This window comes from Paroedura picta, chromosome 4 (genome assembly GCF_049243985.1).
Source record: "Paroedura picta isolate Pp20150507F chromosome 4, Ppicta_v3.0, whole genome shotgun sequence".
NCBI classification, from domain to species: Eukaryota; Metazoa; Chordata; class Lepidosauria; order Squamata; family Gekkonidae; genus Paroedura; species Paroedura picta.
The window spans coordinates 122,322,906-122,345,530 of NC_135372.1; the positions used below are offsets into that span (position 1 = coordinate 122,322,906).

Here is a 22,625-nt window from a genome sequence, read left to right on the forward strand (position 1 = left end):
TCCAGATTTTGTAATTTTTTTTTTTACAAAACAGAATAACAACAACAACAAAGGCCTTTGTTTTAAGACAGAATTTTCTCATCAATGGTGACATTGCTTTGAATGGTCCCTGAACTGGATTTTACTGCTTCCAGTATATTCATATAATTGGCAAGAACTGAATCTCACTGTTTCAGCTCTTAAATACCAGAGTCTTAATTATTCCCCAAGCAAAGGATCTATTAGACAGGTCTGTCTCCAGTTTCTTCCTGAATTAAACAACATACTGAAATGTAACCCAAACATGACCTTGACTACGGGAAGGCACCTTGCTACATGGTACAGCTGCTCAATGTTTGCAAGAGAGTACAGTAATGGCAAATGTACAGCCTTAGCTGTAGTGAAGACTGTCACTCTTCAGAGTGAAATTAAAGACATAGCAGCTTTTGACTTTTGTGTAACCTTCCCTTCTCCTTTTAAATTAAAAAAGAACACCTGCCCCCCAAATAATTCCTGATATCACATTGGAGTCTTCATGGTATAAGTTAGTTGTAATTCAAGAGGCTAATGGTGGCGGTCTTGCAGCTTGCCTTCTAAAAGGCTGATGTCTTCAGCTAATTCAGTGACTTTAGCTTGGCAATCCAACAAGTTGTCCTTGAGTAGGGTTATTTCCTGAGAGTGGGCAGATAAGGTTTTGTTCATATGGTCCATGTAGCCCCAAACAGTCCCTGCACTGTTCTCCAATTCGTTTCGGATGCGGTCCAAGCTTCCCGTCACTGTACCGAGTCTGCCACACATGTCCTCCACCTGGGCCACCCGGTCATCGAACTGGAGGACTTCCTTCTGCAGGCTGTGAGCCACGTTCTTACAGTTGCTCAGATCATTGATGATCCTGGATTTGAGCCGCTCGAGGTCCCCTTTGAGGTTCAGGACACGTCTGTTGCTGAACAGTAGCTGTGAGCCTTGGTCATTGATCTTCTCTTGTATGGAGTAGACCTCATCCTCTATCTTGCGTTCACGCTCGTCTAGAGATGAGTTGACGTGCAGCACCGTGTCTGAGTACTGGGAAACAGAATCCTTCAGTCCAGTGAGGGATCTGCTCATGGTATTTAGATTGATCTTCAGAAGTGTGATCTCTCCTTGCAAAGCGCCTGATGCCTCTTCCTCGATCCGCCTCTGGATCTCCAGAATGGTGGCATTCAGTTTCCGCAGTAGGTCAGAGTTGCTGTCCATCCGAAGCAGCAGATCCTGGTTTTTGCTCTGGCAGTCTTCAATCTCCGTACGGAAGATCTCTACATCTTTGGAAGTAGACATGCACCCCAGTGAGCATGTGCCCTCCAAGGTGATCATCCGACTCTGTAGATTCTCCAGCTTCTCATTGGTTTCCTGCCTTACGGTAGCAAGCTCTCCCTCCAGGAACGGCATTACAGCTCCATCCACTCCCACAGTGGAGCTGATGTTGTTCACTTCTCCTACAATGGTCATGAACCTGTCTTCCAAGGTTCTCATTTTGTCATCAAACAAGGTCCTTGTGCCATCCAGCTCTGACCCCAAAAGGCCTCTCATAGAATCCTCCACAATTGAACAGCAACTTCCTGTTTCCCTCTCCGAGATATTCAGCCTGCCCTCCAGGTCCTCAAAGCGCCCTTCAAAGAGGCTCCCCAAAGCAACTGCAGAAAGTTCATTATCCAACCTGGAGTGTAGATTCTTCTGAGACTCAGATATGCTGTGCAGGCCTTTCTCTAGGATATCCATCCGCTTGGTGAGGTAGTTTAAGTTGCTGCAGCAGCTTTCCACAACTGTAAGCCCTTGGATTTGGGTTTCTAGCTGAGAAATCTCCTTCTTGATCTCTAGCTCTTTGCCATCTAGGGTCTGTTGGAGGCGCAGGTTGGCAGCTTTCTCTTCTTCACACTGCTCTTGTACTTCCTTGATTCGATAATCACACGTGTTCTGGATATTCACCAGTTTCTTCTCAAAGCCATCCAGCAACTCTACCCGCAGGTTGCTAAGCCTGCTGTCCACATACTCCTCAAGCATATCAATGGAGGTGAGGGGTGACGGCCGGGCTGACTCCAGGAGATGCTTGATTTGTCCATCGTGATCAAGGACCATGCCATGCACCTCATCCAGAAGATCGGTCTTGGTTTTCAGTGCATCACTCACCTCGCTCACTTTGATTAGGATCTCACCCACCGGTGGATATGGGGAAAGGTCAGCTTTGTCCGCTGCATCCACAATCCCATCAGGAATGACCCCAAATCCCATGGTGGAATCGGGCACGCTTGGGCTGTTCATCAGGGATCCGATCATCTTACTGGTGTCCTCCTGGATGGCTATCCGCAAATGGTCCCCCAGGCCACTCACCATGGTATGCAGGCTGTCATAGGACTGCGTGAGACGCCGGACTTCCTCCTCCAGCCGATCTAGCCTGTCTCCAATCAAACCAGGCATTTTTCTACCTGTAGACAACAAGAAGACAACAGTCATCATCGGTGCCCAGCAGTGCATGTTCAGACGGGCACCTCCAGGACTCTCCTGTTCAGTGCATGTGTTGTAAATGGGAAATACAGGCACTAAACTGAAGACAGGCACTTTCTCTGCATTCTCATAGTACTTCTGCAGCCATGTATGCTGGTCCCTTGCTTAGCATGCAGTACCAAGGAAGAAGTTACTCCTAGAGGTCCACGGTCATGTTAATTAACTGGTACATGTTGTGGAAAGTGCTGTCAAGTTGCACCTGATCTATGGCAAAGCCATAGGGTTCTCAATGCAAAGAATTATAGAATCATGCAGTTGGAAGGGCCCTCCAGGGTCATCTAGACCAATCCCCTTCACAAAGCAGGAAATTAAAGGTAACTTGCTCCTGACCAAACTGGGACATTATTCTACGGAGATTTCAGGTAGACAGGGAAAAGAATTTCTGGTTGACAGGCAAGGAAAAACATATCACATTTCCTCCCATCTAGGAGGTTTGAAATCCTCATAGATCTTATCCCTCACCCAAGATAATTTCCCTGCTAATTTGCAGACAGACAGGAAAAGGGGTCCCTACTTTTATTGGCCATCAAAATGTTCCACTGAAGAGCAGCCCCACAGAGACTCAGGGGTAAGGTTTTCTCCATCCCATCTGTCCACTGGGATACTGAAGGTTAACATGAATGGTCAATACTAGTTCCCTCCCCTTCTGCTGTCCTATGCCTCACTATGAGGAAGCAGGGAATTCAGGGAAATGGTAACCAAGAACAGAATGCAGCCACAGACACTGTGATGCTGCCAGAAGAGATGGTCTGGTCAGTTTAGACCAGAGAGACTCCAGTGGGATCCCTCTTCTGAAGTTCATGAACCAGGCATATTCAGGTTGAGTTTTGGTTCATTCATTCATTCATTCATTCATTCATTCATTCATTCATTCAATCAAATTACATTTATATAAATACCAATAAATATACAGATTAGCTAGGCTCCAGCCACCTAAGTCAATAACCATAAGGATGGTCTGAAAAGAAGGTTTTGTCACTTACCATAATGATTCTTCTGTGGTCCTGGAAATGGATCGGGATGTATTTTAGGGTGAGGAGGGACTCTAGGACCTGGGAACATCTTCTGAGTTGGAGGCATCTTGGGACTGGTGTGCTGGGGTAGGAGTCCTGGCTGGTCAGTCGGACTGTCGTGGCATCCCTCTCCCATGAGGCCTGGACAGCATCTCCATACTAACTCAGTCACGGTCTTGTAGCCAATCTTGTATCGGGGTCTGAAGAAAGTGCGATACCTAATTGTCGATAGATAGAGAAGGCAGAACAAGATTAAGGGCTGACCATGTAAATCTCAGCAATAATACCTAGGGCTTGCTTAAAACGTGTGGGCCAATACAAGCCTTACAGTTGAGAGACTGGGGTCCTGTATGAGTTCCCCGCAATACCCTCATACATAGTGACCAATTCAGATCACGGCTCCAGCATATGTGGGAAAAGGACATCAGCCTTACTCCCCACCCCCCCAGCACTATTTTCCTGACCTGAAATGGGCTGAAAGAGGGTGCGGTTTGGACTGCTGTAGAAAACCACAAACATGCATTTAGCTTTTCTTAGTGGGCCTAATAGTGCCCCCCCCCAAGGCCTACAGGTTGAGGAAGCAGTTTAGGGAGGAGAAGCCTGAAGCCTCTTTGCCACATGTGCCATAGTCATGATTGGAATCAAGCACTGAACATGGGGGAACTAAGGAGAACCTACAACTCCTATCTGGTTGCTGGGATACAGAATGGGGACCCTAAACCCAACCTATGTATCCCATAATAAGTCCGTTGTCCCTAACATTGTGTTAGTCTGATAAGTCTTCCAGCACAATGCAATATATGTGAGACAAGAGGAGTAAGTATGTCCATCAGTCCACATTCACACAAAATTTGCACCCGGAGTTAAAGCTGCCAGCAATGCTGTTATGTCCCCTTAAGCGTGACTTTTAATGTGTGTTCACAGAAGTCTTGTTCAGTCAGATTTTATGGATAATGAATGTGTAGGGGGCTGGGATCTTGTCCTCTGCCCAGATCCACCAAATCCATGCATTCTTCCAACTTCCTTTACACACAAGGGGCATACACATGGACTCCGGTTACTAGATAAACCTCATGAGGATTTTATAAGAGACTTGGCTCATGAGAAAACAATTTGATGGCAGTAAGCCTGAATGTGAAATTTGCTCTGTAGCTGACAGAAAGGGCTATGGCCCTCCAGAAAAGCTTGTGCCACTATATATTCAAGTACCACAACTGAAGACAAATCTGCAGCTTTCCTTGATTTTGATTCGTCTGTGCAAAGGCGGAGTAGATATTTGGAAAACCAGAGGCAAACTTGGGATGAATGCACATAGCACAAACACTTGTCTCGCCTTCAAACTAGTTTTGACTCCCCCCACCCACCCCTGGCAAATGGTCAGAGTCTAGCCCAGGCTTTTGTGAGACCCTGGGGTTTCTTGATAGCCATGGAAGGGTTTCCTGAATGGGTGGAATTAGTTTTTAATATATTTTTAAAGTTAAACATTTAGCAAGTGATATGATCAGGTTGACCTGCCCCCCTCCCCCCCCATGGCCATTGATGGGTCTGGAGGGGCCCAGAGGAGGCATGCACACAGAAATGCTTCCCAACCATATTCTGCATGATCACGCCATTTCTGGGGCTTCCCCAAGCCTGAAGAATGATTCAAGAATGCTTCTCAACAGTAAACAAATTGAGAAAGGCTGGTCTAGCCTAGGCAAATATTTACTGAATCTTCAAAGCATAGTTTTTTCTTAGCACTAGGGGGAAGCAAAGAGCCAAACATTGCATGCTGCACTGGCTGTACAGGAGCCGGCTGCTCTTTTGATTTTGTGCTGATGGGATGCAATAATGGCCATCTTTTCAATGTTTCGTGGAAGAGAGAAGCCGAGGCACTATAGGGGCAGTAGCTGATAAATCCTCCACAATCCATCAATCAGAGATGAGAGAAAGCAGGGTTTTTTAAAGTGCATAGTTTATACAAAATAGGGTTAGAATCATAGAATCTTAGAGTAGGAAGGGGCCATAAAGGCCATCTAGTCCAACCCCCTGCTCAACGCAGGATCAGACCAAAGCATAGCTCTGGGTTGGGAAATACCTGAAGAATTTCTCGTAGCCAAATCTACCTCCCAGGGTTGCAATGACGATAAGAACAGTGGAGGGGAGAGTCATGTTGTAAACTGGTTTGGGGACAACACTGGGGACAACAGCAGGTACAAGGATCTAAACACATGAAACCATTAAACGTTATCTATTGACACTTCAGAAGGCAGCATATTTCATAAAGATCAGGAACGACTTTCAATGACACTTTAAATAAATAAATGCTTAATTTTCCTAGCCTGCCCTTCCAGAGCTGCCCAGGGCAGGTAAACACCATAAAGCAATCAGGTTAAAACTATAGTAATCTAATCTGCCAGCTAACATGTCAGGCAAGGGGCTTTTCATGCCAAGGAGCTGATCTTTCCATCTCCCAGCAAGTTTTGGTGGTTATTTGGGCCCCAAGCCTGGTGGGTCAGCTCTGTCTTGCAAGCACTGAGGAACTGGTTAAGGTCCCGTGGGGTCTGATTTCCTTTGGGAGCACGTTCCACCCAACTGGTGGAACCATGTGATCCTCAAATTTCCAGTCACATGGAAGCCAATGGAGAGGGGTTGCTTCAGTCTCCCTGCCGTGTGCTTATCTCTTTAAAAAGACATGCATTGGTCCCAATATGAGAAGCCCTTTCAGTTGACTTTATGCAGTCATGCTTATCCGTAAGAACATAAGAGCCACATGGGGCCCCTCCCCTTCCCATCCCCTCCAGGCCCATCATTGGCCATTTGGGAGTGGGTGGGTCAACTTGACCATATATGGGAAACCCTTCTAGGGCGGTCAAGAAACTTCAGGGTTTCATGAAACCCTGGTTGAGGAAGCCTGTTCTAAACGGAGCAGGATTCCCAGGCCTCTGCTGAACAGCTGTTTTGGACCATGTGTGCAGGGTTGCATGCCATCTGAGTTATTCTTCTGGTGAGCCACAAGACAGGGCAAAAGGATCAGTTCCTGGCTGCCTCCTTTGGGAGGCTGCCATGGATTTCCGTGCTGTACAAAAACTCAGCCATCCACTTCTGTTTGTGCTTTTCCTGGCTGACCAAGAGGAGTGGGAGTGGAGTCCAGTTCCCTACGGAATCCTCCCCATTACTGCAGTAGTTTAAAAGGAAAACAACAGGCAGTGCCTATAAAACCCAGAGAGCGGTAAAAGCTACCCAGCTGAGCCACAGTCAACAACAACATCGGCGTGAGCTGTCACCCAGCCTCTCTGCAGACATCTGGGCCACGGCTGGCCTCTCTCTGCCTTGCTCTTGGCAGAGGATTGGGGTTGTAAAGAGAGGAAAAACTCTCACCAGCCCAAGCAGGAAAGTGACTGGCAACAGGGCACTTCTGCTGTGCCACGCTGCCCTGAAGCTCAGCTTCCAGTTAGGAATGAGGCTGTTTCTTTTCAGGAACGAAAACAACAAAATCCTCTCGAAGTGTAACTACTCCCCTTCGCATGTCAGCAAAAAGGAGTATTTATTGCAGCTGGATAAACATTCACTCCTGGCTGGGGAGGGGGGGGGGTCGCATCTCTTTCACAGCCCTCCAAAGCCATGTAGAAAGTTCATCTTGCAAGGCTGGCTTTGTTCACAAAACATCCTTTCTTGACCCTGGAGGAGTCAAAGAGGGAGGGAGGACGACTCATTCCTTCTCCGCTAATTGGCGGGTGGATTGAGGAGCTACTGGCCACCTCTGCCTTCTCAACGTATTTCAGCATAGCTAGCATTTGTGGTGCGGAGGTGGCAGAGAGAGAGAGGGGGTCCTTGCATGCATTATCACAAATGATACACTCCACCAAATGGGTGGTTCAGGTCGGATAATGCACTCAGATCAAGGCTGATTCGGATACTTTTTTGGCTCATCTGAGCCGAACCACCCATTCCTTACATACAGCCAGTCTGAATCAAAGTGGCTGAACTGTGGATTAGGGCATGATTTGGCCACCCAAATGCAAACAGTGCCTCCCCCATACTTTCTTAGGCAGTGCTTGAGAAGGCCTGAGGAGAGCATGTGCCAATCAGCTGATCATGACAGGTGCCCCACCCACTCCCTTTAAATCCCTCCCCAGCTGGAGCGGGCGGTGTACCTGTCATCAGCAGTTTATTGGCATGCTGGCTGCAGTTAAAAGGGATTGACTAGTGCTCCCATCAGTTGATGACAGGCCTACTCCATTTAAATGCCCTCCCAGCTGGAAAGAAATTAAATAGAGCAGGCAGGACACCCATCATCCACAGCTGAGGGGCACACTCGCTGCCAACACCCATCTCCCTTTATTGATCTCCCCGCTACAGAGTTCCCATGGAGAAATGGAAGCGTCAGAGGGTGGGCTCAACAGCATTTCACCCTGCTGAGGTTCCTCTTGTCCTCAAATGCCTCCCTCTCAAGGCTCACATCCTCACCCTCCTTCCTCACTGGGGCGCCAGGTAGATCACGCAGAGTAAGTCCGGTCAATCAACATTCAATTAACAATGAAATAAGAACAGGAATGTAGAAACGGCCTTTTCGGCCATGGCCCCAGCCTGGTGGAATGAGCTGCCCGTTGAGACCCGGGCACCCAATGAACTCTCTGGGCCTCTTTGGGTTTCCCTTCACCGAGCTGAAGCCCGATTGGAAGAGCAAACTGTCTGTGGAAACCTGAGCAGATGAAATGTAGCATCGTAAGTTTTAATGATGTTTTTAACTGTGGTTTTATAGATGATGAAAAGTGTAATGTGAGTCAACCCGAGCCTGCATTTGGGGAGGGGCGGTGTATTAAAGCTGTTGGAACAGGCAATGTCTGGTGTACAAAGAGAAGAGAAGAAGACCCTGAAGGGGGCAGCAAGAAGACTGTTAGGTCAGAGAGTTCAGGACCTTTCTACTCTTTTAAGTGTTGCTTCTTGTCTGTCTCTAGATTGCTACTTGGGCAATATCCTGCTTCTTCTCAGAAGCTTCTCCCTTTCTCTCTCCTTAGGTAGCCATGTATACATACGCTGTCTCTATCTCTCCTTTGCACTATCACAGTATGGTCTTCTATATATAAATCCTTTTATCTCCTTTATCCTAAAATACAGCATGTGCATATCTATGACTTATTTACCCTGCTAACAAAAACTGATAATAAACAATAATAATAACCCTGTTACTTCTGTAGAGAATCTGTCTTGAATAATTCATTTTTGCAGCATTTGTGGAAAGCCAGGAGACTGGGAGCCTTCCTGACATTTCCACCCCACTGGGAGCAAAGTCCCACTTCTCACTGCTGGACCTCAGTTCTTTATTTGTAGAACTGCATCACTGTGGGTTTTTTTTAAAACAATTTCCTTGGTCCCTGGCTACATAGTTCTCTCTACTCTAAAGCACACCAACTCCTGGTGAGGTCCCTGCCCTCAACAGTGGCACCTTAAACAAATAACCTTTCATGGACTAGTGCTTGCTCTATCCGGTGCATGAGGCAGGCCTGTTCTCAACTAGCATATATATTATCCTTTGGATAGAGGAAAAAAGGTTAGGGTCAAAAGGCCGTGCTTCAAGGGCGGAGCCTGTGTTTTGCATGCAAAAAGTCCCAGGTTCAACCAGCAGTATCTCCAGTTGAAAGAACCAATAGGAGGTGATGGGAAAGACCCTCTAGACTCTGGAGAGCTATTGCCAGTCTGAGTAAGCAACAATGACCTCGAGGGATTGATGAATCAGAATAAGACAGCTTAATTTGTTCAAGCAAATTCAAGGCAAGCATCACTGGTCATAGCACAAGCCCGATTCACATGTTACAGTGAACGGATGTACAATCTGTGTGCAGTGTGCACTTGATTCCACTTTGTATGTGCGTTCAGTAATTCTCATTCAACACCGGTATAATTGAATGAATGACTGACTGGAACTGCACATTTATTCACATTTATTCAGGTTCCTGTCCCCAGTTTAATTTCTAAAGTGAGCATTTTATTGACTCTTTGTTACAAACAGGTGTACGCACATACATGTGGGATAACTGGGTGTTTAATGTGAACAGGGCTACATAGGCCCTCCAGGTCAGAGCAACAGGGGCCATCCCAATATGCCACAAGAGTGAGTTTTATAAGTTTATGACCGTTTATGCACTGGGAACTTCACTGTCCCGGCTCCCATGCAGGAGCACAAATCGTGGGCGGATGATGTGCACCAGGCCAAATGCTCCCCCATGTGGCTGCAGGAAGAGGTGGGGCAACCTGTCACGGCTAAAACTTCAGCCTTCAGCCTGGCATGAAACCTCCAGTGCGTAAACGGTCCATGCATCACCTGAAAAAGTACTTCAAGGAACACACAATCAATCTTTTCTTCAAGGGCGTGTACAAAACACACAGGCTTTTTGACAAAACACTGTAACCATAACTGAAATACAGGTGAATAACAGACAGTCATGTTGCAGACACCTTGGGGAAATCATGAGATGGGTCACTCTGGAGGGCCTCCAAGTATAGCGTGGAATCAAGATGAATTTTAGTATTTCAATGGAATTTGAAGTTTGACAAACAGTCTAGTTTCACCTCCAGGCTAGAAGTGTGAGGTATACCAGCCTATGTTGATTGGACCCCCAGGTGTAACATTTGGGGCTACAGAAGAGTTTGGGGCTACATTTGGGGCTACAGCGATAGGGTTGCGAGTGTCCTGCATAGTGCAAGGGGTTGGACTAGATGACCCATGAGATCCGTTCCAACTCTATGATTCTAGGGGTGGGGGGAAGAAAGCCACACTCCACAGACAGAAACCTTTCCACCCACGGACACACTCTTCTGGATCCACTCCTGGGAATGGAGATGACTGACAGGATTTGGCATCGGCTCTGCTGTCCATGCAGCTGGATCTCAAAGATACTGGAAGGAAAGTCATCTTCTTTCCCCTTGATACTATCTGCTCTCCTGCTTCTGTATGTAATCAGGACAGAGCATAGAGATCCACCATCTGGATAAACTTCGTGACTACAATTAAACCCAACTTAAGCGGTTTTTCCCACTGATTTAAATTGTAATTTATAGGGGAATTCTTGCATCTACAGCATGGGGAAGATTTATGCTCTATGTGGGTCGGCTTCCAAGAAATACATGGTTTTGTCGAGTTGCTTTTGGACTCTTGGCATTCATGGGTCTGTGCTGGAAGCAGGCAGGCATAGGAATCCCTCCCGTTTTTATGCTTGCGATACATGAGAGCATGCGTGTCACTTAGAAATATGATGTGGGAAAGCAGAACTCTCCGCAGGAGCCTGGGAAGCCGCTGTGTGCCTCACCCTAAGTGAAGCATCACATACCATAAGCATCTGTCTCTCCCTGCACTCAATTGCTTTCCATCATGAGGCTCCAAAGAGGCTCAACCTATTGACTTGTAGCTGTAAAGTTCATGGTATACAGACAATGCATACAATCTTTCATTTAACAAAATTTACTCACGGAGCTTAAAATTCCACTCCTCTCCCAACTCTCCCAGAGCTCCTAAAAGTGCAATCCTAGGCAGAGTTACACTCTTCTAAGTCCATTGGAGTCAATGGCCCAAGAAGGGTATGATTCGGCTCTGGCTTGCACTATTAATCCCCAGCCCTAAATTGTTTGGCATCAAGTAAACCAAAGCAATGGCTGCAAGAAAGACTGTGGCACAAAGCCCACTGTGACATCACAAAAGGTCAGCCAATCGTCTGCAAGGATGTCAGGAGAGAAGATTCCATAGGAGAATATGAGGGAATTTATCATACCAGTGGAGCTTTTGTGGCTACTTTGTGTAATGGATAATCCTCTAGGTATCACAGAGGCAACTAGATATCAAAAGTCTGCTGCAATCTTTGCCATGCTACAGCTGCATCCAAGCATGTACTTACAGAACTTTCCCAGGACATTTCGGCCCCCAGCTGCATTTGTGATACTCAGCTTTCACATAGCTCTCTGCCCCATCCTGAAGGGTGCACGTTATGTTCCTTTGCACCACATAGGCACAGTAGTTCCTGCAACGGAAATGAAGCAAGAGATAGTCAGACTGGCTCTGAATCTGGTTCCCTAACCCTTCCAAAAACTCCAGGCCAGATGTAGTCTGAAATCGCCCAGGTTTTGACAGTGACCCGCCGCTAGATTGAATTGGCTAAAGGGTTCCTTCAGACAGCTCGTTCATTTGGAATAATTAACTAGCTGGTACCAGTGACCTGGAAAATTCACAGGGAAAGAGCACAGAATTTTGACGGAGCCACAACCAAGGTGGATGCTGAGCTATCTAGAAAAGGATCATAACAAGAAGAGTTGCCCGGGTGACGCAGCAGGGAGTCAGAGTATGGGCTGTATGGTTGTCAGGTAGAAACATCCCAGAGAGAGCTACCATTAATGCTTCCTTAAATGGATGAAACTGGGATCTCATCTGTTTGGTATCTGCAAGGAAGAACTGCGCACAAAGTGCATCATACTCCCAGCCAGAAGAAGGAACAAGAGGTGAGACCACTTGACTAGCAAAGGGTTAAAATTGATTTTGCTATCAAAGGAAGGAAAAAAACATCGCCAGTCAAGTAACCCCCCCCCCAATTTTCTTCAACCCAGCAGAGATAAGCACTCATATTTATACATTTCATTCCATTCCTTGCCCCCTTGTATTGTTGTGATTGGTTGCAAAACTATGACATAGCAAAAGAGTTTGTTACGAATGCGTGAATTTCTACATTATATCAGCTTGTTTCTAATTGGTCCCTGTTCTTGCATGCTCCCTCTCTCCGGGATATGTGTCCTGGGCTGGAAAGACAGCCATGCCTGGGCATTTCCCTCCTCTCCTAAGCTGGGAGGTTTTTATGGCTTGTTTCCCAGGCTGGGAGGAACTCTGTACATGCTCTTACATCCTTCAGCAGGCACGATTTTAACTAGTAGCTAAGGAACAGAGCCTCTTGTGGCGCAGAGCCTCTTGTGGCGCAGAGTGGTAAGGCAGCTGTCTGTAAGCTTTGCTCATAAGGCTGGGAGTTCAATCCCAGCAGCCGGCTCAAGGTTGACTCAGCCTTCCATCCTTCCGAGGTCGGTAAAATGAGTACCCAGCTTGCTTGCTGGGGGGTAAACGGTAATGACTGGGGAAGGCACTGGCAAACCACCCCGTATTGAGTCTGCCATGAAAACGCTGGAGGGCGTCACCCCAAGGGTCAGACATGACTCGGTGCTTGCACAGGGGATACCTTTACCTTTACCTTTAAGGAACAGAGCCTGCCAGTGGCTGTGTCAATAGCAAAGGGATGCCAAACATTCAGTAGCAGCAGACCAAATAGGTTTTTCCTATAAGAAGCAAATAATAGAACCCTAGTCAGAAGGGGCCACCCAGGCCATCTAGTCCAACCCTCTGCTCAGTGCAGGATCAGCCTAAAGCATCCAGGATAAGGATCTGTCCAGCTGCTGCTGGAAGACAGCCAGTGAGGAGGAGCTCAGTACTTTCTTAGGCAGCTGATTCCACTGCTTAATTATTCTGACTGTGAAATTGTTCTTTCTGATATCAAGCCAGTACATGTAGTTTAAACCCATTACAGCAGGTCCTATCCTCTGCTCCCAACAGGTACTTTCCCCCGCCCTCCTCCAAGTGACAACCTTTCAAACACTTAAAGAGAGCAATCATGTCCCCTCTCAACCGCCTCTTCTCCAGGCTGAACGTCCATCCCCAAATCCCTCAGCCTTCCCTCATAGGGCTTGGTCCCCAGGCTCATCCTCATCGCTCTCCTCTGTACCTTCTCAATTCCAGGGGATTGCTGATCACCTCTGTGGGGTGATAGGTGAATTTCCTCCAGACCAGGCTGGATTCTGGAAATCTTTGGTGGGGGGAACAATTGGGCATGAAATTGGGGTCATTGTGGGTAGGCAGGTAGTTGTGAGTTCCTGAATTGTGCAGGGGTTGGACTAGATGGCCCTGGAGATCCCTTCCAACTCTATGATTCTATGTGAATATTTCATATCTGTCCAGCAGGTTACATTCCACATATCCAAATGGTTGAGCATAGTGCAATCGCCAGCATTACAAAGCTGGAAAAAGTACAGAGGTGGGCCGCCAAGATGATTCAGGGGTTGCAGGATCTCCCCCTATGAGGGAAGGCTGAAGAGGCTGGGACTTTTTAGTTTAGAAAAGAGTCGATTACAAGGAAATATGATAGAGATTTCTAAAATTATGCATGAGGTGAAGAGAGTTGACAAGGAGAATTTTTCCTCCCCCTCTCAAAATACTAGATCTTGAAGGCATCCAGTGAAGCCAATGGGGAGAAGCTTCAGGATGGACAAAAGGAAATAATATCTCATCCTGCCCACAAAGTGGCAGATAGACAAAGCAATGAACAAGAACAACCGGGCACCAAAGGGTTTTAATAATGTTTTGACTGTGATCTATAATATGATGTACATGCCTGGAGGATCATTGTCCATGGGGTCGCGATGGGTCGGACACGACTTCGCACCTAACAACAACAACATGCAATGCGTGTTGTCAACTGCCCCAGGGAGGGGCGGCATATCAAACCAGTAAATAAAAGAAAATAAATACTTTACAAAGGAAGTGAAACGTGGAATTCACTGCCAGAGGATGTAGTGATGGCCACAGGAATAAACAGTTTGAAAAGGGGATTGGATAGATTCATGGAGGCTAAGTCTATCAGATGACTGCTAGCCATGGTGACTGAGGGGAACCTCCTCATTCAGAGGCACAAAACCTCACAATACCACAAACAGTGGGTAACATCAGGGGAAGGGGTTGGCCTCTCTGCCCTGCTGTTAGCCCTCCAGAAGAACTGGTTGGTCACTATGTGAGACAAGACGCTGGACTAGGTGGACCACTGGTCTGATCCAGCAAGGCTCTTCTTATGTTCTCTCCACGCGGCTCAATGGCAGCCCTAATTCCACCCCGATACACACAAAGGACTGTTGTCACTGTATGTCACTCAACCGTCAATTATTTAAATAAAGAGCAAGCAGAGCAGTCAGTCACCCAGTGATTGTGAACAAGCACTGTGTTTGTTTGTTTCTAAAGTCATACCACTTGGCTTTTGTCTGGGTATCTGTTACCAATGTCATTTTGGGCATGTACGTTTTTGCACAGCCTTATGGAAGTTGTAGTCTCCCCTGGGCCATTTAATTACCTGACCTGGCCATCCAGGTCAACAGTGATTTTAGCATCCCACACCTGTGATGGACACTCCTAATCGGTCCACAACCACACACCTGAACATGTGGCCTCTACTAATAGTCCCCTTCTCCTATTTCTTCCTATGTTCTACATTCATTCATTCATTCATTAATTCATTATCATTTTCCATGATGTCCTTGCTTCATTATATGATGGAAGAAGGCACCTTAAATTGTGGGACTTATGTAGTCTTTGGAACAGAAAAGCAAAGGGAATTCCCCACAGCTCACACTGGCCTCAGTGAGGATTTGAATCACTGATGGCTTCACATTAAAGCAGGTGGGTTGGACTAATAATAAGCCTCCTGGCTTATTATTACAAAAATATGCTTATAAAATATGCTTATTACAAAAATATGCTTAAGACACACATTCACAGCCTCCAGGGAAATCTTCCATGGGAAAGACTACAGGTGTTGAGGCTGGCACAGATGGAGAGTGAGGAAGAATACTTAGCAACATATGGAGAGTGATGAGAAATTTCAGGATGCAGCAAGTAAGAGTTGATAACACAGTGGAAGAGATTAAGGATGGAGGGATGTAGCAGATGGCATTATTGGAGGCAAAAGGATGCCAGGATAAAGCAATATAATGGGAAAGTAGGTCCCTGGGTCATGGCAGATGAGTTGGGTGGAGTTGAAGTTCAGGGTGCAGAAACTGGAGATTTTGTTCAGGGACAGGAGAAAGGAAAGGGCAAGGTTTCTAGAAATGAAGACAGGGTGGTTTCACTCCTGGTAAACATGAGAAGGAGCTACATAGCTTCACTTAGAGACCCTTAAAAAGAAAGCTAGTGTCATCCTAATCAAGAATCTTGCATCTGTCTGAAAGGTAACAAATCTGAAATCTGAGAACATTGCCGGTCATTTCTGTTCTGAAATCCCTGGCAGGGCTGGTGAGGTGCAGCAACAACAGACCAGTAGAGCACCATGTTTGCAGTTTCATCAAAATCAAATTCAATATGAATGGAAAGTGGAGTGATATATAACAAAATTGCAGACATACCCAAGGTCTTGATTGCTGGCATTAAATAAGGCTGAAGGTCTTCAACTAAAATCTCTGCTTGTCCTATAAATTCTGTGGCCACCCTAGTGTGTTCTGCATGATCAGATAGGCTGGGTTTGGATTTAGGTTTTAAACAAATAAACACACCCTATTTTTGTCCCATGCTGAGGGAGTCTTCTGAGACTGCTGAATCATCTGTGGGTTGCCCCTTTTCACTGCTGTATTGATAATAGAATTGTAGGTGTGGATAGGATCAAAGATGACAAATTCCACACCTGCCTATAAAGGATAATTCTGCAGTTCTTACAATGTAGGCTATACACCTGCTCACACAGTGCATGCATATATATCCTGTATGTACACATGTTTACTGTTGAAACTGGGGACTAGTATCTGCATAATAGTCTGGTTGAGACTCTCCTTTGTTTTGAGCTCATGTTTGCTTGGATGGCAGGTCGGGAAACACAGTTTTGTGTTTATCTCACACTGGTTCTTTGCCTGGAAAAATCTGCGAATACTGGCAGGGGCTCCTGGGAATTGTAGTCCATGGACATCTGGAGGACCGCAGTTTGACCACCCCTGTTCATAGAAATTCTTCTCTGCTGTTGCTTGTGTTTGTGCTTGTGCCCTTAATTATGGGCGTTAACAAAAGGCCACAAGAAGAATCATGCTCACCTCCGGGAGCCAATCAGTTAAAAATGGATGTAGTACGCACTCTGCCAACTGCTGATAAATTCTCTCCTCTGATCAACCTTACAACTGGTAATTTTTGTGAAGAAGAGAAGGACTATGTAGTTAATTTGTTGTGAAAAAAGAATATCCCAAAGACTCAGGTAACACTTCAAGTGATCCTCTACACCTGACTGCTAAAACTGTGAAGTTTATTTTGGAAAGGCTAAATGAAATTGATGCTAAAATAGATAATCTTACTCAGCTTATCTCATGTCATAGAAAGAGGGAAGCTACTAATTCTAGTTCTAACGAAACTCTACCACGAAAACAGAATCTTAAACCCCTCATGGGAGTGGATAAAACACATAATATGCAGAGAAAACAAGATGGCAAGAACCTACAATACCATCTAAAATTACAGCCTTGTAAAGTCTGTGACTATCTGCAGGTATTTCAACACCTAAGAGATCTCCTTGGCAAGTCTATATTGCCTATTGATTTGATTTCAGTTGAGCCTCAACAACTTTAATCTGGTACAAAGACCCATGCTTTTGATCACTACTCCTAAGGTTCCTATAGTTCTATTGCTCCAGAAACGCTTTTTGAGTACAAAAGGGATATTTCCAGCTCAAGTTTGATAACTTAATTTTAACTTTGATGCTATCAAAGCCCCCGCAATATAAATCCTCAACAACAAAACCCATTTTGAAGAAGATCAGAAGGACAGTGTTCATGGAGATCTGATAAATGGGACTGGTTCTACTGATTGCATTACTAAGAAATGTTAACTTTTTATTCCTTATTCCACATGAGAAAACTTAATCAACTCCTTCTCATCCCTCCCACCTGTTGAACAAACTGAGATCACTAACAGACTGAATCACCTAATTTCAGTACAAAAAATAAGCTGTCTCCACAGGTGCCAGTAGTAATACTGATGAATGGAACAACAGAATCGTATCCATCAGAGTCAGTTACCCCGTTTCCTCCCAAAATGACTGCTGGAAATATTGGGAAACACAAAAGTGTATCACTCAGTTGTACCCAGACAGAGCTTCCCAGACAAACCAGCAGACTAACCCTGTCTCTACAATGTCTTCAAAAAATAGCTGTTTTTTTTAAGATCATGATGGCGACCTTAATACTATCTCTAGACTGGACTGACAACTAAAAAGTTTATCCTGGAATCTTGGAAGTTGGAAGAATGACTCTATGGCTCTATGACTCAGATTTTTAAAACCTTTTTACAGGGCCATAATATCCTCTGTCTCCAGGAAACCTAGTCCCAAGAATTTGATTCCCACCCTCCAAGGTTATCGGCCTTTTCAGTTATAGCAGTTAGGATTAACCCAAAGTAAGGTAGTGGAGGTTTAGCGATATTAGTAAATGTTGACATAAAAATTGATGTGCAAGTTTTAGTAAACTGTTGTTCCAATCAATTCTGGTCAATTTTAATTAAGGGTCTCTATTCTGGAAATCTAGTGTGTATCAATGTATACATACCACCCAAGAGTTCCTTAGATCAGGATAAAGAGAATCCCTGGGGCTCCTTGGCTACTACAATGGAGATTTAAGGCCTGGCACCAATGCCCAAATTGCTCTCCATGCTACCCTTCTGGACCATTTATCAAAGCATTTATCAAAGTTTGGCTTGAGAGTTTTGGAATTGCTCCCGCTATTTGACTTACATGTTTTGCATGGTACCAATTATGACACAACCAGTGGGACTTTAACCTGTCAACTTGTTGGGCAATTACAATTGACTATATTGATATATCGCCTGGTTTATTGAATTTAGTATATTATTTTGAGGTCGGAAATTGCCCTTGGAGCGATCATTGTCCTCTGAGACTATTGCTGTATACTAGAGCTAACATCCTACTGAAACTAGTCCCAGGTTTCACAGAAGATACCGTTTCAGGTTCCAGAAGAGTTAAATGGTCTGAACAACTAAATGACAAATTACTTCAAAGCTTTAAAACTTCAGAATGGGAGTCTCTGAGGTTAACTCTTTTACACTCTAGGAATGATGCTATTAAATGCTATGAGGCTATAGTCAATTGCCTCAAACCACTGTTAATAAACAATAGACCAGTAAAAGCTATACCTTATGCAAGCAATGGATGGTTTGATCAAGAATGCAAAGCATCCAAAAAAAAAACCTTAACCTCTTGTATGAGACAGGTCAGACATAGTAACACGAGTGTCTTGATGACCCATCTTCTCCAATTCAGCAATTCAACATAAAAGCCTACTAAAACAAAAGATCATGCTAGACAGTTATGGAATGAGTTGAAATTGGCAGTTTTTGAAAAGAATGATACACAATTCTGGGAACTGTTCTCAAATGGTTTAAGTAGTTCATTGTGTCAATTTGAAGCACAAATCCCAGTAAAGGTTTGGTTTAAGTATTTTAGCAAGGTGTTTGGAGTTAATTCATCTATACTGGCCATGTCACAGTTATAAAATACTTCCCTTGACATCTTGGGCCTTCCAGTTCAGCCTCCAGTAACAGAGGCAGAAATTAGGGGGTTTAATTTCCTCACTGCCCTCTGGAAAAGTCCCTGGGGAAGATCTGATTCCTCCAGACTTGCTTAAAACCTTTTCAGAATGGTGGGCACCCAGGCTATACAAAGTCTTTACACAAATAGATGGATTGTGTCTAATGCCATCTGGATGGAAGTTGAGTATTATTGTCCCTATTTTTAAGAAAGGTGACAGAACGGTCCACAAATTATAGACCAATAAGTCTGTTGGATAAGTCTGTATGTAGCATTCGTTGACCTGGCAGCAGCTTTTGACTCCTCTGACAGAAACCACTTATGATTAAAGTTTGCATGAACAAATATTGACAGTTACTCTTATTACGCGAGCTACATACAGATACTCCTGTTCAAATCAGGGTAGGAACATTAGGATCTTTAACTAACAGAATTCCAACAAATAAAGGAGTAAAATAGGGTTGTGTATTGGCTCCCCTCCTATTCAATCTGTATATAAACAACATAGTTGAGAGGCTTTCCAGCCCACATTTTTTCCCGCCATCTCTTGGCCAACAAAAAACCCTCTATTTTATTGTATGCTGATGACATGGCCTTAATTTCTCTTACTAAAATCAGACTAAGAAGGCAGCTGCAAGAACTAGGTACATATTACGAGAAGACCAAAGTGATGGTATTTTAGAAAAAGACCACACAAAAAGTCACCCTGGAGTATACATGCGCACCCTATCATACAATGTAGCTCTTTCAAATAAGTGGGAACATTTAAAGAGACCTTGAATTGGAATGCACACGTGGAAACCATCAGGTCCTCTGCTTGAGGTTAGTTGGGTCTATTCCGAGATTCGACTACACAAAGGAAGGACATCTTATAGACCCAGCCCTGAAACTATTTATTAGCAAAGTCGTCCCTCACCTGCAACACGAGGAAGCGATGACTCTAAGCATGTGCAGTGTGTCTCTGAGCTCTAAATCATTTACTTGCAGGGATATTAATTACAAAATGGAACAATGCCTGTATGTCTTTGGGAGGTAGGCCGTTCCTCCATCCCAGCAATGGCAGTATAAGAGAGTCAGGCAATAGCAAACCTCCTCCAAATATTTCTTGCCCTGAAAACTCCATGGCAGGCTTCCTTCATGAAACCCGGGGGTTTCTTGATGGCTCTGGAAGTTTCCTAAGTGGGTGAGAGTTAATTTTGTATATGGATATTAAATTTGTTAAACATTTATCAGGTGATATGACCATATATGGTTATGTTGAAGCCCCCCTTCCCCAAATGGCCAATAATGGATGAGTGGGTAAGAAGGGGGGAGCCCCGGATGGGCATGTGCACAGCTATGCTTGCCAACCAACCAGAAGATGGCTCTTGAATGAAATCAATTCCTTATCAATCACTTTCTGACTGGGATTCCACACCAGCCACAGCAGCTCACTTTCACCTCTGCTTGGGAGGCTCTCACAACTCTGGGTGAGAAATGGTGGCCATCTGGGATTTCAGGCTACAATGGCTCATGACAGCCAGGGAAAGTGACAGAGTTGCTCTCCAATGTGCACTTTTGAAGGAGCCAAGTCTGGAGTGCAGTGGAACAGCCACTGGGTGAAGAACAAGGCTGGCAGGGTCTCATGGGAATTCTAGTCCACGACATCTGGAGGACCACAGGTTGACTACCCCTGCTCTAGTCAATGATTAAAACTGGGCCTGGTCAACCACAACAGTGGCGGGAAAATGGGGCATTATGGCATCTTTGTCTTGTTTTTTAAAATTGAATTTTAAAATGTTGTAAACTGCCCTGAGCCTATTTCCAGAGAGGGGTGGTGTATAATGTACTACAGTGAAGAGTTCTCCAAGATCCCAGGCAAGGATCTCCCTACCTTTTTCTGACCTACAATGGACACAGTCTCCCCTCCCAATGGTGTTCTCTCCATCTAAAATAGCCCCAGGGAGTCATGCTTTGTCCACCAGGGAACTTTCAAGTGCATCGGTCACTACGCACAATTCCCCCTACGGGGCAAACAGTAGCTCCCAGGAGTAATTTCAGGGAGCGGAAAACCAGCTCAGGAAGGGGAGAAAGGACTCAAGACCCCTTTATTGGCATAACAGAAGGGGAGACCTGATAAATGGTCAGAAATTCAGAAAGGTCAGAAGTTCAGAACTGCCTAGGTTGACAGCAGCTTTCCAGGCTCTTGCTTAGAGATCTTTCATATCACCTTCTACCTATGTTACCTAAGATGCTAGAGATGAACCTGAGACATTCTGCAGGCCAAGCAGGGTGTTCAACTGTTGAGCCATGTTTCCTCTCATTTCTAAAAATTCCAAGTCAAAGACAGGGAAAAACACATACATGCAGGTTGGGAAGTTTCCAGACTAGTATGATTTAGCCTTCAGGATACCAGGAATCTGGTGCTAAGTTCATGCATATTTTGTGCAAAGGTAACCCACATTTGGTGCTATTTGTATCAGTTATCTATATCAGGAACAGCTGGATACATTTACTTTTTTTCCAGTAACTTATTCTGCTTTTTCAAGCAAAGCACTAAAGCCCTGGTCCCACTGAAAATCCTGCTCAGTCTACCTTCTGGGTCTTGAGAAAGGTGGGCAGGAAATGACCTTCATCATCACCATCATCTTAGCAGTCATTACTCACAGACTTTCAGGCCTATTTTTGCAGTCTATGTACATCTATAAGCAGTGTGTCATGAACTCACAACCAGCTTCTGGTGACCTGAACAAGGCAAGTAAGATGCTTTCAAGGCAAGTAAGATGCAAAGATGGATCACCGCAACCTTTCTCCAGTCTTCCTTGGTAGCCATAAGAAAAGAAGCACACAATAAGAGCCCTGCTGGAGCAGAACCATGATCCATCTAGCCAGTTTGGTGTAGTGGTTAGGAGTGTGGACTTCTAATCTGGCATGCTGGGTTCGATTCTGCACTCCCCCACATGCAACCAACTGGGTGACCTTGGGCTCGCCACGGCACTGATAAAGCTGTTCTGACCGAGCAGTGATATCAGGGCTCTCTCAGCCTCACCCACCTCACAGGGTGTCTGTTGTGGGGAGAGGAATCGGAAGGCGAAGATAAGCTGCTTTGAGCCTCCTTTGGGTAGATAAAAGTGGCATACAAGAACCAACTCTTCTTCTTCTAGTCCAGTATCTGGCCTCAAACACAGTGGCCAACCATTTCCGCTGGAGGTCCAGCAACAGGGCATTGAGACCAAGGTCTCCCATCCAAATATCGACCTTATTTGACTCCTGACAGCTGAAGAGATTGGGCTGTGCCTCACAATTCCACACTCCTTTTTCAGACAAACTGCTCTAATAAAAATCCAAAAATGATATGTCCAAGGTGTAAAACCACTGGGCACAATTTTATATTTCATTCAGTCACAAAATACACACAACCCTGACTATATTGTCTGTTACACAATGGAGAAACTTGCCCAGGAAGGAGGAGAAGTGTTGGATTTTGTACTCTGCTTTTTCACTACCTGGAAGTTTCAAAGCAGCTTCCTTTCCTTTCACCCTGTGAGGTAGGTGGAACTAAGGGAGCTCTGAGAGAACTGTGACTGGCCTAAGATCCCCCAACTGGCGGCATGTGGAAGAATGGGGATTCAAACCCATTCCTCCAGATTAGAGGCCACCACTCCTAACCATTAGAACACACTGCTTCTCATGCTACTGCATATGAGATGCAAAAGACAGGAGTGCTTAGCCTCCTCTGTAGTTCATGGGGTGGCTATTGTCCCTGCCA

General features: G+C 45.2%; 1 protein-coding gene across 6 annotated transcripts in view; it reads right to left on the bottom strand.

The window, feature by feature from the left end:
- EMILIN3 (elastin microfibril interfacer 3) overlaps nt 1-22,625 on the bottom strand; it is a 26,097-nt gene continuing 3,472 nt past the window's right edge. For 3 of the 6 annotated variants that reach the window (XM_077335442.1, XM_077335441.1, XM_077335445.1), the window contains exons 2-4: nt 11,402-11,524; nt 3,501-3,748; nt 1-2,438 (exon numbers count right to left, since the gene is read on the bottom strand). In XM_077335442.1, coding sequence (XP_077191557.1) covers nt 544-2,438; nt 3,501-3,748; nt 11,402-11,524 — 2,266 coding nt within the window. In that variant the 3' untranslated portion in view covers nt 1-543. Of the gene's footprint in view, nt 2,439-3,500; nt 3,749-5,607; nt 5,742-11,401; nt 11,525-11,719; nt 11,790-11,889; nt 11,910-22,625 lie in introns of those variants that run through there. The other 3 variants (XM_077335446.1, XM_077335444.1, XM_077335443.1) reach the window with 3 other exon arrangements.